Source organism: Coenobita brevimanus, chromosome 111 (genome assembly GCF_032717465.1).
Source record: "Coenobita brevimanus isolate Jiangsu-jjx chromosome 111, ASM3271746v2, whole genome shotgun sequence".
Classification (NCBI taxonomy): domain Eukaryota; kingdom Metazoa; phylum Arthropoda; class Malacostraca; order Decapoda; family Coenobitidae; genus Coenobita; species Coenobita brevimanus.
Genome location: NC_137064.1, coordinates 33,832,370 through 33,848,916, shown reverse-complemented (window position 1 = coordinate 33,848,916; position 16,547 = coordinate 33,832,370). Strand labels below are relative to the sequence as shown.

The window sequence follows — 16,547 nt, the reverse complement described above, 5'->3', positions numbered from 1 at the left end:
TTCACTTTACTTCCACTCACTCTACTACTTTTTTTTTTTTACTTTATTTCCACTCTGTCTTTAAGTGATTTTTTCTTAATCTATTTTTTACTTTTTTACTAAATTTTTACTCCATATTTCACTTTACTTTCACTCTATTCTTTACTCTTTTTTTTTTTTTTTTAACTATTTTTTTTTTTTACTAAATTCTAACTCCACCTTAACTATTGTTTTTATTTCCACTAGTCTTTATTTTCTTTACTAATTTTCAATCCTTATTTTTTTCACCATTCCTCCTAATTTTTTTCAGTCTTACTCTACTTTCTTAAACTCTATTTCTAAACCACTTTTTTTTTTTCATTTTTTTTTTCACACACCACGCACTAAGCTGTTTTTTTTTTTTTTTTTTTTTTTTTTTTTTTTTTTGGGTGCGTCACTCCCCTTGTGGTTATCCGCACGGCTTTTACGAATATTATTTTGTCTCCTCAATTATTTACACGACTTTTTTTCCCTCTTCTTTTCCCCTCGGGTGTTTCTGTCCCCTCCATTTCCTTTTTTTTTTTTGTTATTTCTGTCACACCAACTATTTTTTCGTAACTTTTTTTTTAGCTCTTGTTTTTTCGTCCAAGATATTCCTTTTTATTTCCGTTTCTTCTGCTGTCCCCGCTATTATTCTTTCTTCTCTCTCTCTCTCTCTCTCTCTCTCTCTCTCCATCATTTATTATACGTCACAACGCCTACCCTATTTGTCATACTTTAGGCCTCCTCTCTCCTAGTTCATCCTTATTTTATTACTACTACCTTTGGACAACTTTACTACTACTACGGTACTACTATTTCTACTGCTACTCTTACTACTACTACTACTACCATCACAACTGTTACTACTTCCATTAATCAGAACTTATACTTTGGGCATAAGGTAAATGCAAAACTAAATTTCACAGCGCAAAATAGCATCCAGTACTTTTCCAAATTTACCATATCTATCTATTATCTATCTATCAGTGTGTGTGTGTGTGTGTGTGTGTGTGTGTGTGTGTGTGTGTGTGTGTGTGTGTGTGTGTGTGTGTGTGTGTGTGTGTGTGTGTTAATATCTTCATGGTAGTGCAAAGAAGCGTCACCACTACCGTCGTCTCGTACAAGATGCTGCTTAACAAGACTTGAAACCTTAGCAGAAATGTAGAAGTTAGCGACTTAAATGGTGCTTGGAAGTTAAAAGGTTTCCGTTGTGATTTTGTTAATGTAAAATCGAGTTATGTCATTAAATACTCTCTGTCTCTGTCTCGGTCTGTCTGTCTCTCTCTCTCTGTATTCACCCCTTCTCCCATCTCCATCAACATTACATAATTAAAGAATCCTCTCCTCTACCCCTCCACCTCTCTCTCTCTCTCTCTCTCTGAATTCAGTCAGTACTCTGAATCCCTACAAATGTTCTCTCACCTCCGACTCGCTCACTTCCTCTTTCACCTTCCTGCGATACCTCTCTCTCTCTCTCTCTCTCTCTCTCTCTCTCTCTCTCTCTGTGATAATTTTTGCTGCCCGAGTTATCCATATGGGTTCCAATGTACACACACACACACACACACACACACACACACACACACACACACACACACACGACACCACAACATAGATTTTAACAATATTCCACACACACTTTATATCTCACACTGCAGGCTCGACTTTGATTTCAGGCATTATTTCCACTCATATTTCTTGCCTTATCTGTCATTACTATCTATTTCTACCTTGATAAGCGCAAGATAAGAGCAATTAACCTCTCCCTTTGTGATATAATTGAAGGTTTGAGACATTTTCTAGCATGTCCGAGGCTTGACTTTGGTGTCCGCCTCGATGGCCCTTTTTCTTTGATTCCTAGAAAACGGATATAACAAGGTAGACTAAAGGATTCGCCCGTGGCCTTCAGATGGACGGGAAAATGGTCTAAAAAGGTCACTATCCCGCCCTACCATGACTACTGGGGGGTGATGCAGGAGGGGAAATATCTGGGGGAATATCAGGAGGTGCAGTAAGAGGAATATTGTAGATGGGGAAGCGCTAAGAGAGAAATATTTGTGGATGAGGTGGCCTTCGCTTGGTCTCAACCTCTATACAAACAGTGATTTCTAGTTTAACCCTTTCAGTCCGAGAAGGTCATACTAGTGCCTCTCTCTCTCTCTCTCTCTCTCTCTAATAAAATAATGAGACAACATAAAAAAAATACATCGTGCTAAAGAGTAAGTGTGCTCTCTTTATATGAAAATAATCTCTCTTTACGTATGTCGTTTCCGTAAATCTCTTCAAATGAACGAAACATTAATTAACACTCATTACCATAACCATAGATTTATTCATATATATTCGCTCTAATTTGCACATAACAATGTGTGTAAATACAGGACAGTAAAACACACACACACACACACACACACACACACACACACACACACACACACACACACACACGTCACAGGAAATATAAGAGCTATACGTCCAAAACACGTTCAAACATACAAATAGACACACACAAATATACACACCACAGCCAATCACGTACATACACTCTTACACGTACACAATACCTACATGACATTCCCTTACGTACATAACTCATCCACACATAACAAAACAATAAACATACACACCACATCCGCAACCTACACATACACATCTAAGCATACCGGTACACATAACGCATACAAAAAACGTTCATAACATCCAAAAACATACATAACTTCAGATACACATGGCACAGCGAGTAAATGTTGCGTTACCCTCTGTGTTTCTCCAGAGATGTGTGTGTGTGTGTGTGTGTGTGTGTGTGTGTGTGTGTGTGTGTGTGTGTGTGTGTGTGTGTTGCCTTCTTGCTCTCGACTCGCCCTTGTGTTGCATCAATTTTCCCTTAAAATGTTGTCAGTTTTGTTGTTGTAGTTGTTATTGGCTTTGCTTTTGGTAAATTTTGAGTTGCAAGCATTCAAGTTTGCTGTAAAATGCTGTGTGTGGTGTTGGTGGTGTTGGTGTTGATTTTGTTGCTGTAATTGGTGGTGGTGGTGGTGGTGGTGTTGGTGCTGGTGTTCGTGTTGGTGGTGTTGGTGTTGATTTTGTTGCTGTAATTGGTGGTGGTGTTGATGCTGGTGTTAATATCTTCTGGTGTGGTGTATTTTGTGTTGCACTGTGTTACATCTGTTGCAATCACTGACCGCTGCAATGACTGATGTTGCTTGAGAGTGATTTATGTTTTATCGTCTTTCTGTTTTTTTTTTTTTTTTTTTTTTTTGTGTGTGTGTGTTGCTTTGGTGTATTTTGTTTTGCTTTGTGTTACGTCTGCTAGTTATCGATAGCTGAAAAGAATTAGTTGTTTTAAATGCAGCTTTCTTTGTTACTGCCACTGTTATCATCATCATTATCATCATCATCATTATCATCATCATCACCATCACCATCATCATCATCATCACCGTCATCATCCATTATTATTGTTATTATTATTATTATTGTTATTATTATTATTATTATTATTAGAGTTGTTCATAAAGGATATTCTGCGTTGCTCAGAGTTGCATCTGTTGCAATCCTCACGAGCTGCAATGATTTACGTTGCTATAAAATGCAGCCGGTGTTGCATTTTATGACGGGGAAGATCTCACTCGATTTTAATTCACCTTCGAGCGATGGCAAACGTACGGTAGGCAACGAAAGTCCCCCCCCTCCTCCTCTCTCTCTCTCTCTCTCTCTCTCTCTCTCTCTCTCTCTCTCTCTCTCTCTCTCTCTCTAACCCACACTGATCTTCGGCAAAATAAACTCATCACTGGCGGTTGCTGCGGATTCAACACACTGATTTACCAAGTCTAAAGAGGGCAAAAAGAGAACTAGAGGCTACACGACTTCTGAACCCGACTGTATAATTCCAAAGTCCATGAAGAGCGAAGCAGAAGCCACAGTACTTTTGACACTAGCTGTACTACGAATCGCAACCATACCTTCCTCCACAAAACCACGCGCTATGGTTACTACCTGTCGATGTCTGTACTGCTTGGCTCAACTAGGGAACGTGGGGTACTCCGACACTACTAATATCAAGAGAATTATTATGTAGTACTAAAATAAAAATGAAATACTCAAATCTTTATTAAACCTTTCGTGATAGTAATAATTTAAATTGTTATATTATTAAAATTTATTGTAAATGAAGAGATCTGTAGCCCTAAAGTCGCAAAAATTATTCCTTTAAATAAAATAATGTTGTACTGAAAGCCTGAAATAGAATGTGACCTCAAGGATACGGGATGGAACAGGGAGACTGCCAGAGATCAAGCAGCGTGGGGAGTCGCCATTAGGTGACCGAGGGCGACGCATGCATATCGGAGCCTTTATGAACGATACGAAACGATACGACTGAAAGCGAGAATATTACTGTACTGGTCTGAACGAAACAATGTGGCAAAGAGGAGTGAAAATCTTGATTCTGCGTTAGGGCACTTTTCTATTAAATTGCTGTTAGCGAAATACAGTGACGAAAAGAAATGAAAAACAGACTCACTGTGTGGGGAACGCGGTGTATTTATTAATAATTTTGCTCAGGGTTGCTTGGTTTTGACTTGTTTTGCGCTGTGTGTGTTGCTGTGAATTTATTTTGTGTTCCTGTTCGCGGTTTTTGAGTGACTGGGAACACGGCGGGAAAAAATATACTACTGTGAACTTTACCAAGCTGGAGTTTAAATATTTTGAGTCATTTTTTTGTACCATGATAAAAAAAAAAAGTCGTGGCTGTGAAATTAACCACACTGTACACTATAGTCTAATCACACAAACTTGGCCCAGATTGTCGTCCTTTTGCAGCTTATTTTTGGTTTGTACCGCTACCTGCTGTGAATTAATTGAAGGTGTACTGTATTTACGGTACAATCAACCTGTATGAATTTAGGCATCAGTTCTATACACCTGTAGTTCACCTTAAATTTAGTATGGCTGTATATTGTATTAAAAACTCCAAGGAACTTTTTCCATTGTTTCCTCTGCTTCTTCAATTGTTTTCCTGCTTCTTTTAAGGGCTTTTATTTTAGTTACGAGAAATTATATACACTTAAGAAATGGATATGGCCCTCCTTGACCCCTTCCCTGCTTGAGACTCTTCTTAAACTGAATAAAATCATCTATTGGTAATAAAAATAATAAGGATAAAGGACTGAAAGGGTGTGAAAGGAATCCTGTACTTCCTTCTATCTTCTAGTATTACTCTGACACTGCTCTCAGCTACCCTTGTGTGTGTGTGTGTGTCTGTGTGTGTGTGTGTGTGTGTGTGTGTGTGTGAGAGAGAGAGAGAGAGAGAGAGAGAGAGAGAGAGAGAGAGAGAGAGAGAGAGAGAGAGAGAGAGAGAGCAAATTCTTAGCCTATCAACAGCACAAACATTCACTCTATCCTTAGAATTTAGTGTAAGAGAAAATTATACATCCTTCCCCTTCCTTCTTCCTCGTGCCCGAATTTTTGACGTCGGTGTTAAGTTCTTCCCCAGGTGACAGACAGGTGTACAGTTTATCTATCTTCTTTTATCTATCGTGTTTTATCTATCTTGGTTTGCCTTTGTGCCGCTTGTGTTTGCGTAATCTCGTTCTTGTACCTGTGTTCCATTTAAGGTCAAAGGTGATGTGTATATTTGAAGAGGTGAAATGCTCGGCGGATATTTTTGCGATGAGAGAGAGAGAGAGAGAGAGAGAGAGAGAGAGAGAGAGAGAGAGAGAGACAGACAGACAGACAGACAGACAGAGAAAATGCTGCCTAGGGACTTCTTCTCTAAGTTTTAATATATATAAACGCCTAGTGACTTAGTGATAGATTAGAGTGAAATTTTTCGAGGCCTCATAAAGAGACTGGATTATTCATTTATTATTTTTTTTTATCAATATATAATGCTACAAGGGATGCTGGTTGTTATCTTTAAATATTCAGGATTAAGGTAGTTTAGCCCCGGATGATGACGAAACTGGTTGTTTTCATCTACAAAGGGATACAGAAAGGAAAACTTCAGAGTCGTAAATTTGAGATTCAAGAAGACATAACGTGTAGCCTGTTTTGATTTTTTTTTTTATTAATGCAAGGAAGAAGGAACCAAAGGCCAGGAGCTACATGGGTATTTTGAGGTTGACAATTATATATCCTTCCTACCCCGTACCTAACCTGCCTGGCGATAAAGTGAAATTAGTATCATCGTAGGGAAGAGGTTAATGAGCAGTTGGATAATTAAGCTGACATAAGAGAAACGATAGCGGTATGTACTTATGCCGTTATAATAATATTTCTGAGGTTTACAATGAGATATTCCTCCTGATTTGATGATATTGGTCTGACGCTAACAAGAAAAAAAAAATAATGTCAAACTAGTGAGGCTTCAAATAGTAGTACGAGATATGAACTAAGTTCGTTTCATCTTAACTTGGCCTAAATGTTCGTCCTTTTGCTGCCTATTCCACGTAGTTCAGACATAATTAGAAAAAACTGTGGCTCTACATATTCCATAGCACTTTTACATGTCTAGCTTTACATCCTCTCCAAAGCACTTCTTCATGTTTAGCACCGTATTTCATTCTTAGGATCTAGTTACAGCTCAGTATTCAAGATGGAGAGATGGCAATCTTAGTTCAAGTTAGAGTAAACAGGGTATAGTCATCAAAACTGAATATACGCATCCACATTTAAAAAAAAATAAAAAAAATAAAGATATTTCTCTAGTAGTACAAGTAATGAGGCGGCCATCAACTCAAAATTTTCATGTAAAGGAGAGGAGTGAGACACAGGGCAGTAATTTAATAAGCCCCGGGAAGAGTGGCTTTTCATTAGGGGAAGCTGCTTTAAAGTGGATGAGGTGGGGAGAGCTGTTTAGTGAGATGTTTATACTATTTGAAGAGCTGTTTAGAGAGCTGTTTATAAAGCTGTTTGGAGAGCTATTTAGACCGGCTTGCTTTTTTTACGCAAGGAAGAAGGAACCAAAGGCCAGAATTCCGCAAGACTGTTCCCTCCAAGAAAAAACAAAAACAAGATAACACAGACCCAAATTCAAGATGCGTGCTGAAGGAAATCTTTATTCTCACTATGAATAAAATCGTCTATATGTAGCAAGGTAAAAAAAAAAAAAAAATCTTGCTTCTCAAAATATCAATGGAGATTCTTCTGTATTTCCCTACACGACATCTCCCCTGAGGTAAAAAAAAAAAATATATGGTCTTAAATATGTAAGAATAAAAAGATCACTGCACTTTCTCATCTAAATAAATATATAAAATTGTCTTGCACAGGTAAAGAATTGGGGAAAGGTCACATGCAGGTAATTACAAACACGTGTACACACACACACACACACACACACACACACACACACACACACACACACACACACACACACACACACATGGATACACGATCGGCATGTGTCCTGACGAGTGTACGTGCTCTAACGTACGTGTTCATCTCAGTACATCCATCTTGGCACACGTATTTAGCCTGTCATCCGTGTGTTCCGCTTTGAGTGCCCTGCTATCTGTATGTGTCTGTGTCCTGCCATCTGTAGGTGCCTCGCTGTGTCCTGCCTTCTGTATGTATCTCGCTGTGTCCTGCCGTCTGTATGTATCTCGCTGTGTCCTGCCGTCTGTATGTATCTCGCAGTGTCCTGCCAACTGTATCTCTCGCTATATGAGTATGTCCTGCCATTCCTACGTCTCACTATGTGCTTACCATTTTTATCTCATCATGCAGCGTCCTACCATCTGTATGTCTCGCTGTGTCCTGTCATACATGTGTCTCACTGTGTCCTTCCATATACAAGTAAACAAAGGTAAACACAAACACATGAAAACACAAACACAGGTAAACACAAGCACGTTAACAAACTTGCAGATAAACACAGACATGAAAACACACACACGTAAACACAAGCACACAAACATACAGCTTAACACACGGAAGTAAGCAAACACAAAGGTAAATCCAAACACACAAGAAGACAAACACAAAAGCAAAATAAACACAGTTAAAAAAGGTGAACACGACTACACAGGTAAATCCCGATACAAAGAGCAGTCGAACACAGGTAAAAAAAAAAAAAAAGGCAATAAAACACACACACACACAAAAAAACAGACCTCGGCATACATGTAAAAAAAAAAAAAAAAAGGGGTAACCAGGAACACGAAAAACGAAACAAAAAATCACAGAAAAATATGGTGGTAAAAAGATGACCCCGAAAACATGCAAATACGAGACAGGCAAAAAAAAAAAAAAAGCAAGTACAAGGACACACAGGTAAACAAACACACAAACAAAAGCACAGGTATACAAACAAACAGAGCACAGGGAAACAAACGCACAAACACGTAAAAAAAGCACACCTACGACTAGGTTCACCCACGTATCATTTTACAAGTAAGGGTGCTTTTCCTTACGCCATATGACACGCAAAAATCTACACCATAATCCTGTGAGCATGTGGGTGTGGTGTTCACTCTCTCTCTCTCTCTCTCAAGGCTGTGGTTGGTCCTAGTGGGGAAAGAGACATTGATCGGGATAGAGTTACGTTTTTCTCTCGCAAAAACTTTCATCATTACTTTTGTTATTAATTTTATGCATATCACTCCTCTCTCTCTCTCTCTCTCTCTCTCCCTGTGTGTGTGTGTGTGTGTGTGTGTGTGTGTGTGTGTGTGTGTGTGAGAGAGAGAGAGAGAGAGAGAGCAACTGCAAAGCGCAAGGCAGTGAGAGAGAGGGAGAGGGAGGGCTGAAGAACTTGAGAGTGAGATGGAGAGATTGTGTGGAAGAAAAGTAGAGAGATTGTAAGAGGTTTGGAGAGACTGACAGGGAGAGATAGTGGCTGTAAGAGACACGAGAGAGAGAGAGAGAGAGAGAGAGAGAGAGAGCAGCCACAGTAGCACGGACACCATCCTTGTATGTACAGTTCGTTTATTTCCGTCCGTGTAAGTATTACTTCCTGTACGTGTTAATCCATGTACGTGTGTTTGTCTCGAATGATGTACGTATTTAGGTCTTATGCGTGTGTCCTTGGTCCCTGAATGTCGCTACTAAACCATGTAATGTACGTGTGCGTGTTTCGGTCCGTGTACGCAGTAATCCGTTTACACATTTATCGGTGTACGTATTAATCCAAGGATATATGTGCCTGGGTCTGTGTGCGTTTATGCCTCGGTCCGTGTGCGTATTTACCCACGTACTGCACGTGTGTGTGCACGGATCCAAGGTCGTTTTTAATCCATGTACGTATGTTTGCCGCGATCCGCGTGCGTATTTACCCAAGTACTGTACGTGTGTGTGCGTATTTACCCATGTACTGTACGTGTGTGTGTGTATTTACCCATGTACTGTGCATGTGTGTGCGTATTTAATCCATGCACGTACGTCTGCCGTGATTTATGTGTACGCTACGTATTTAACTCCTTTAGTGCGGTGTCATATTGTTGTTGTGTCAGAAATTTTGAAAAGTGTGTCACATATTTTTAAGTGTCATAAATTTTTAAAGTATATCACAATTTTTAAAGGGGTGTATTGAATTTTTACAGTTGTCATATATCTTTAAAAGTGTCATAAATTTTTAAAGAGTGTCACGATTTTTAAGTGTGTCATGAATTTTTAAGTGTATCATAAATTTTTAAGTGTCATGAATTTTTAAAAGTGTCATAAATTTTTAAAAGTGTCATCATTTTTTTAAAAGTGTGTCATAAATTTTTAAAAGTGTGTCATCATTTTTTTTAAAGTATGCCACGATTTTTAAGTGTGTCATGAATTTTTAAAAGTGTGTCATGAATTTTTAGTGTCACATTTTTGGGAGTACTAGCAGATGATGTTTTCTACTTAAGAAGAGCCCCCCATCCCCCAAGAAATTAACTTGAAAGGGTTATTGAATTCTGTTTAACAATCCTGTCTCAAAAAAAACGTCTTATAATCTGAATAAAATCGTCTGTAGCAGCGGAAACAACAAAAAAAATAATCGTCAGAGGGATTTATTTCTTCACCGGAAATAAGAAGAAAATCCATCGTAAACTAGGGATTAATCTCCTCACAAGGAAATCGTCGTGTCCCCCCCCCTTTTTTTTTTTAATCCAGACTATTTGAGAGAGGGGGGTGTGAGGAACAGGGCAGTGAAATGGCTGGGGACAGGGCGACGTGGAGGCGATTTGTTTGCGGCCACCCCGTATGGGATTAAGGCGTCTGGCAATAGACAGACAGATAGACTGTTTCTTTGAGCTTCCTTGAGACATCTTGAGCTGGAGGGGTTCAATAAAGCCATCATTAACCACTTCACTTCGAGGTCCTGATTCGTAATAAATAATATGACGTAATTTAGTACTAATTAACACACGTCCTCGGCCTGAAGGGGTTAATAGTCCTAGCCCGACCCTACCTGTGACCCCGCCGATTTAACCTCCAGATGACCTGACCAAATACACGTGACCTGACCTCGCCCAAGTGACCTCCAGATGACCTCATATAACCTGATCTAACCTCACCTAACCTAAGCCCACACGTGACCTGATCTAGTCCAAATGACCTCTAGATGACCTTTGATAGTACATCCTTAGGTCAGCCTCTTCAGTGCGATGATGCCTTCTCGTAGTTTTTCTTGCTTTACAAACACACACACACACACACACACACTCCGATTCGATGTCTCTCTCCTCAGCTGAATAAAATCGTCTGAAGGTAGCATGTATGGAATTTAAAAGACGTCCTTGGTGTGAATGAGCTAAGAAGGCTCTCTAGCACTTCTTCCTTACTAGTTTTTTATCATTATTATTATTATTATTATTATTATTATTATTATTATTACTATTATTGTTGTTGTTGTTATTATGATGATGATGATGATGATTATTATTGCCATTACTGGAGCCTTTTATAAACGATACGATTATTACCGTGTTATTATTATTATTATTATTATTATTATTATTATTATTATTACTACTACTGTTAGCATGTTGGAACCTTTATAAACGATCCAATTATTAACATTATCATTTATTATTATTATTATTATTATTATTATTATTATTATTATTATTTACCCAATACGATAATAATCATGTATGTTATTTAGGTATTTATGTCGATACACAAAAAGATCGTTGTTGTTGTTGTTGGCCCCGGGTTCATCTGAAACGTGAACCCGGTGGACTGCAGGCTGAAACTATCCATCTGCAGCCCACCATTCTCCTTTTGGGGGATAGGGAGGAAATTGAGGGACGTTTGTATCACCAGGCAGTGGAGCCGCCTTGTTATATCAGTGCCACCACGTGAAGGCTCGTCTCTCTCCAGCATTACATGAGATGAGGGAAAGAGAGAGAGAGAGAGAGAGAGAGAGAGAAACAATAACCCGTAATATGGAAAAACAAATCGCTAAAGAGAAGATGTTTGGAACCCTCTAAACCCCTTCACCCCGAGGACGTCTAAATCACCTCCCTGCCACCTCCAGACGATTTTCTTAAGTTATGGGGAGATTTAAAAAGCATACAAGGGAATTATAATAATAATAATAATAATAATAATAATAATAACTAATCCATCCATCCATCCATCATTCAATTGTCGCCCCGTAATATAATAATAATAATAATAATAATAATAATAATAATAATAATAATAATAACAATAATAAAAGTGACTGGGCAAGAAATCGTCCCCTCAACCCCCTTCCCAGCCTGATGTCTTTAAGCTGAGGAAAACCGTCTGAAGGAAGCAGGAAGACGATAAATACACGTCATCGAACTGCAGGGGTTAGGCTGACTGGAATATGGATCCCTTAGTTCCCCCTAAATTTAATCTGCGTTTGTTTGTTTGTCTGTTTACCTATTTCTCTGTCTGTTTTTGTTTATGTTTTTTTATTTCTGCTTGCCTCTGCTTGTTTTTTTGTTAGTCTTTTTTCTCTGCTTAGGTGAACTTCTGTCTGTCTGTCTGTCTGTCTCTGTTTATGTTTGGCTTATCTGTCTTTTTCTGCTTGTCTCTCTCTCTGTCTGTTTTGTTTACCTGTCTGTTCTTCTGTCTATCCGTCTGTCTATATACCTTATCCTGAGGGGGAATAATTAAATGAGAGAAAGGGCTACACTGACCCTAAACCAGCATCTTCCGTATTGTTTTCTTCCCGTATCTAAGACCTCTCTTGGCAGGCTGAAGACGTGGCAAGAGGCTACAATCTCTCTCCCTCTCCTTGCAAGTAACACATCTTAGCTACGATAAGAATTTGATCTCAAGTTTGTTCATCGGCGTCCAGGACTCTCGTAACTAAGATTTCTTTTGGTAGGATGTACAGAGGGATTGGGGAGATACGCCATTTAATTCTCCTTCTCCCTATGAAAAAAAGGCCTTAGGTACGATTAAGAATTTGTCGTAAGTGTGTTAGGGGAAGGGATTAGATTCTGTGTTGTAGGATTAAAACCCTTTTAATCAGAGGACTTTTTGTTTTAGGCGATTTTTTCCAACTAGGGGGGTTGCGTACACCCTTCATCAACCCATACGATATGACAGGCCTTCCCTAAATCGTCTGGAAGCAGGGGGGATTAACTAAATAAACAGGTCGTTTGATTCAGAGGGTTAATCCAGGAAGTGAGCTGGTATTAAAGTTTCAGATATGGTGAGCTGGTATAATTGGTATGGTGTTGTTTCTGTTGGAGGGCTGGTGTGAGAGTTCTGGCTGTGGTGGATTGTGGAGCTTTTCTTGACGGTGGTGAGCTGCCATGAGAGCGAGAGAGGGTTAAGGGGAGGGGGGGGAGGGAGGGGAGCTGTTTGAGGGGATGTGTCAAAACTCACCACATCGATGAGCTGGGAGAGCTTGAGCCCCAGCTTGACGGTGAGTCGGTCTGAGTTGTTGCCGACGGGCCGGATGAGTCGGTTGTAGGAGCTGAGGAGGTCATCGTAGAGCCTCTTAGCGTCCGGGTTGGCGTGGCAGGTGGGGGTCAGCACGGCCGCCCATGCCACGGCAATCAACACCCACGCCCACGCACACCCACACAAACCACCACCAAAACCATCACCATTTTTCGCACTATTCCTCCCTCTCTCCCTATTTGGCCCTCTGGTTCTTTCGTGACTATGGTGATGCTGTTGGGTCCTGCCTCTCACTAGCGTAGGTCTTTCCCCACCTCCTCGGGGCGGTGGTGTGTTGAGAATCCCGCCTCCGAGCGCTCCTGCCCCCCTATAGGAGAGTGGCGCGACCCCCATGTCTGGACGGGGGCGTGGGACAGCGACCCTCTCCCCACACTGTCCACTGGCATACTGAGCTCCAGGGGCCTGCCACAGCACACAGGCGCGCTGCTACACCACCACCACCACCACCACCACCAGCAGCCACCCCTCCTCCTCTTCACCCCGCGCACTCAGTCAGTCAGGCACGGGACCCAACACGTATCTCACGCACGCACGTTGCTCCCTCGCCTGCACGCACTGCCCCCTGCACACACATACATGCATTTGTTTTCTCCCACGCACTGCTCTGCACACGGACATAAACATGCATGCCTTCCACAACACACACACATGCACTAGTTCCCCACACACCACATACACATGTACCAGCTCCCCCATACACACATGCACTAGCTCTTCCCTTCTCCTCAGACACACTGTTCATCATCATCATCATCATCACCATCTCCACCCTACCCTTGCTATTACACGGTAGTTTAAGAATAATCCACATCCACAGCTTTATAATTACTGGTTGATAAGAAAAAACGTCTAGAACGCGTTGTGGCACATTTTAGTCTCACATCCTAAAACATGTCTCTTTCACCTATCATACGCTTCAGCCGTAAATCCGAATTACAAATCATCGTTTATCACATAACAAACAATTATCTATAACTAATAACTCTATCAATCATTTAGCATACGAATAACAAGCCATTCCCTATAATCAAAAACTTTACCATGACAGCTTACGAGAAGAGGGTGGCACAGAAAATTAAACCAACACATTCTATACCATCCGTGTCGACATCTTTATTTTCACTTTGGCTCAGTCTTGCCCTGCGGTGGACTCTTACAGCGCCAGATCTGCATAGCCAATCCCCTCACAAATTTACATAACCACACGCACGCTTTGCCGAAACTTCAAGAGGACTGCGGATACATGCATAGCTAGACCCCAATAACGTGAGATGCAGCCAGTACACAGGGAATATCAATAAAGTAAAGGATTAGGTAGATTTGGGGGAGTACAGTATCAGTGACAGAGAGGAGAAGGTACAGTTTGGGGGGGTACAAAATCAATGAAGGAAAACAGGAAGCAGATTTAGGGGGTACAATTGTAAGACTTGCAGTACTATCACGATTTTTTTTAATTCTAACTTCCGCCACACGATTTTTGTACAACTTTGGGAAACTTTTTGTAATACAGGGCTTTGAAACAGTACACCTTATGAGAGACGTTTCGTAATGAAGGGGTTTTTATCAATGTCCATTAACTCCAATTCAAAGACCTCATTTTCTTCTATCCATAATCCTTCTACACATATTTTTAACTTAAAGGGAAACGTTTTGTACTGAGGGATTACAAAAATTCTTTAACTTAACCACAATAACATGAATCCCTCCAGTCAATACGGAATATCAATGAGGTAAAGACGGAGTACATTTTGGGTACATTCTTTACCGCCTCTCTGTACTTGGGTCTTTATTTAATCTTACAAGATCATTTTGGCAGCCTTCTGATCCTTCCTCTTTGATAACCGTATTTATATCTTCTATTGTCCTTACCTCCAAAATATTTTACTTCCAGGGAGAAAATTCCTAAGCAGTTAAGTTAAAAATAATCTCTGCAACGTTTTCTTTTCGATGGCAGATCCTCGTTATTTCATCATCGCATCATCGTTAGCTCCAGGTGATTTTATGACAAACACAACGTATTCGATTTTTTTTCCTCATTCTTGTGGCCTCAGGACCATCTGGATGTGGACCCAATGAACTTTAGGAAACTGTCCACTTCAGCTGTGCGCTCCCAGAGATTTGTATTGCGGTTGTGTTGGAGTGTCTGTGTTGTGAGTGACGTACAAGAAGGAAGTAACTGTTATGGTGTGAGGGAAATACTGCGGTGTGAGCACAGTGGGTTGTTTACAAGCACAATATCTTGTGTTTAGAAGGGTGAGGGCCACATCGGAGTCTGGCTAAGTGCAGTCATGTCTTCCATTCCTTGGGGAGGGCAATCGATGAATTTTTCCTCTATTATTTACCCTATTTCAAAAACTCTTTCCTAAGCAGAATAATTAAGTCAGATGAAAAAAAGAACAAAATACAAAGGGAAGTCTGTAATCGTCCTCTCTACTTGGATTCCGCCCACAATTCTGAAGCTGAGACGTCACCCCATCAAGACTTTAACTTGGCTACCCCACAGCCAGGGTACATGATGCAGCCACACACACACACACACACACACACACACACACACACACACACACACACACACACACATGGATACACGATCGGTATGTGTCCTGACGAGTGTATGTGTTCTATCGTACGTGTTCATCTCAGTACGTCCATCTTGGCACACGTATGTAGCCTGTCATCCGTGTGTTCCGCTTTGTGTGCCCTGCTATCTGTATGTGTCTGTGTCCTGCCATCTGTAGGTGCCTCGCTGTGTCCTGCCGTCTGTATGTATCTCGCTGTGTCCTGCCGTCTGCATGTATCTCGCTGTGTCCTGCCGTCTGTATGTATATCGCTGTGTCCTGCCGTCTGTATGTATCTCGCTGTGTCCTGCCGTCTGTATGTATCTCGCTGTGTCCTGAAGACTGTACCTCTCGCTATATGAGTATGTCCTGCCATTCCTATGTCTCACTATGTGCTTATCATTTTTATCTCATCATGCAGCGTCCTACCATCTGTATGTCTCGCTGTGTCCTGTCATATATGTGTCTCACTGTGCCTTCCATATTTATGTCTCGCCATGTGTCCTAACCTGTGTGTTTCACTGTTACCTACCATCAGCAAGTCTCGCAATACGGAATGGTAGAGGCTCCCTTCAGTTGAATGGAATCTTATCGCGTTTGCCAGAATATTTTTATTTTTCTTCTTTAAGTATCAAATCTCCTGAAGGATTAGTGTGAAAGATGTAGGTGCTCAAGAAATTAATTGAAGTACCGCGGAAGTCCATTACCAATATTGCCATAGGGATTAGGTCTGACTCCCGTAAATAAAAGAAGAAAAATATACCCCGGGATTTTTTTCTTGGGGCTAATCCTGACGGTGTAATATAATGAAGACTGAAACAGGGTATAAGTTGTCGTAGGATAAGGAGGCTCCCTAACACATCTTCCTGACCGATTTATTTTGCTTATCACACCTTATTATCCTATTCCGTGCTATATACATCCTTCTAATATTGCCATACTCTACATAAATATCGTACATAAGGAAATGAACCAGTCATATCCGAAACTAAATCACAAAGGATAAGGTATTAGGGAGCTTCCGTAACCGACGAGAATACGGACCCAGGACTCACGGTAACTCATTAAACACCCTGTCATAGTCCACCTCATTTAATATTTCGCGAATCTGTCTCTGTACCACGAGAT

General features: G+C 40.6%; 1 protein-coding gene across 1 annotated transcript in view; it reads right to left on the bottom strand.

The window, feature by feature from the left end:
* LOC145417777 (acetylcholine receptor subunit alpha-like 1) overlaps window positions 1-13,194 on the bottom strand; it is a 308,410-nt gene extending 295,216 nt beyond the window's left edge. The window contains exon 1 of the mRNA XM_080286385.1: window positions 12,784-13,194. Coding sequence (XP_080142511.1) covers window positions 12,784-13,194 — 411 coding nt within the window. The remainder of the gene's footprint in view (window positions 1-12,783) is intronic.
* Between the last annotated feature and the right edge of the window lie 3,353 nt (window positions 13,195-16,547).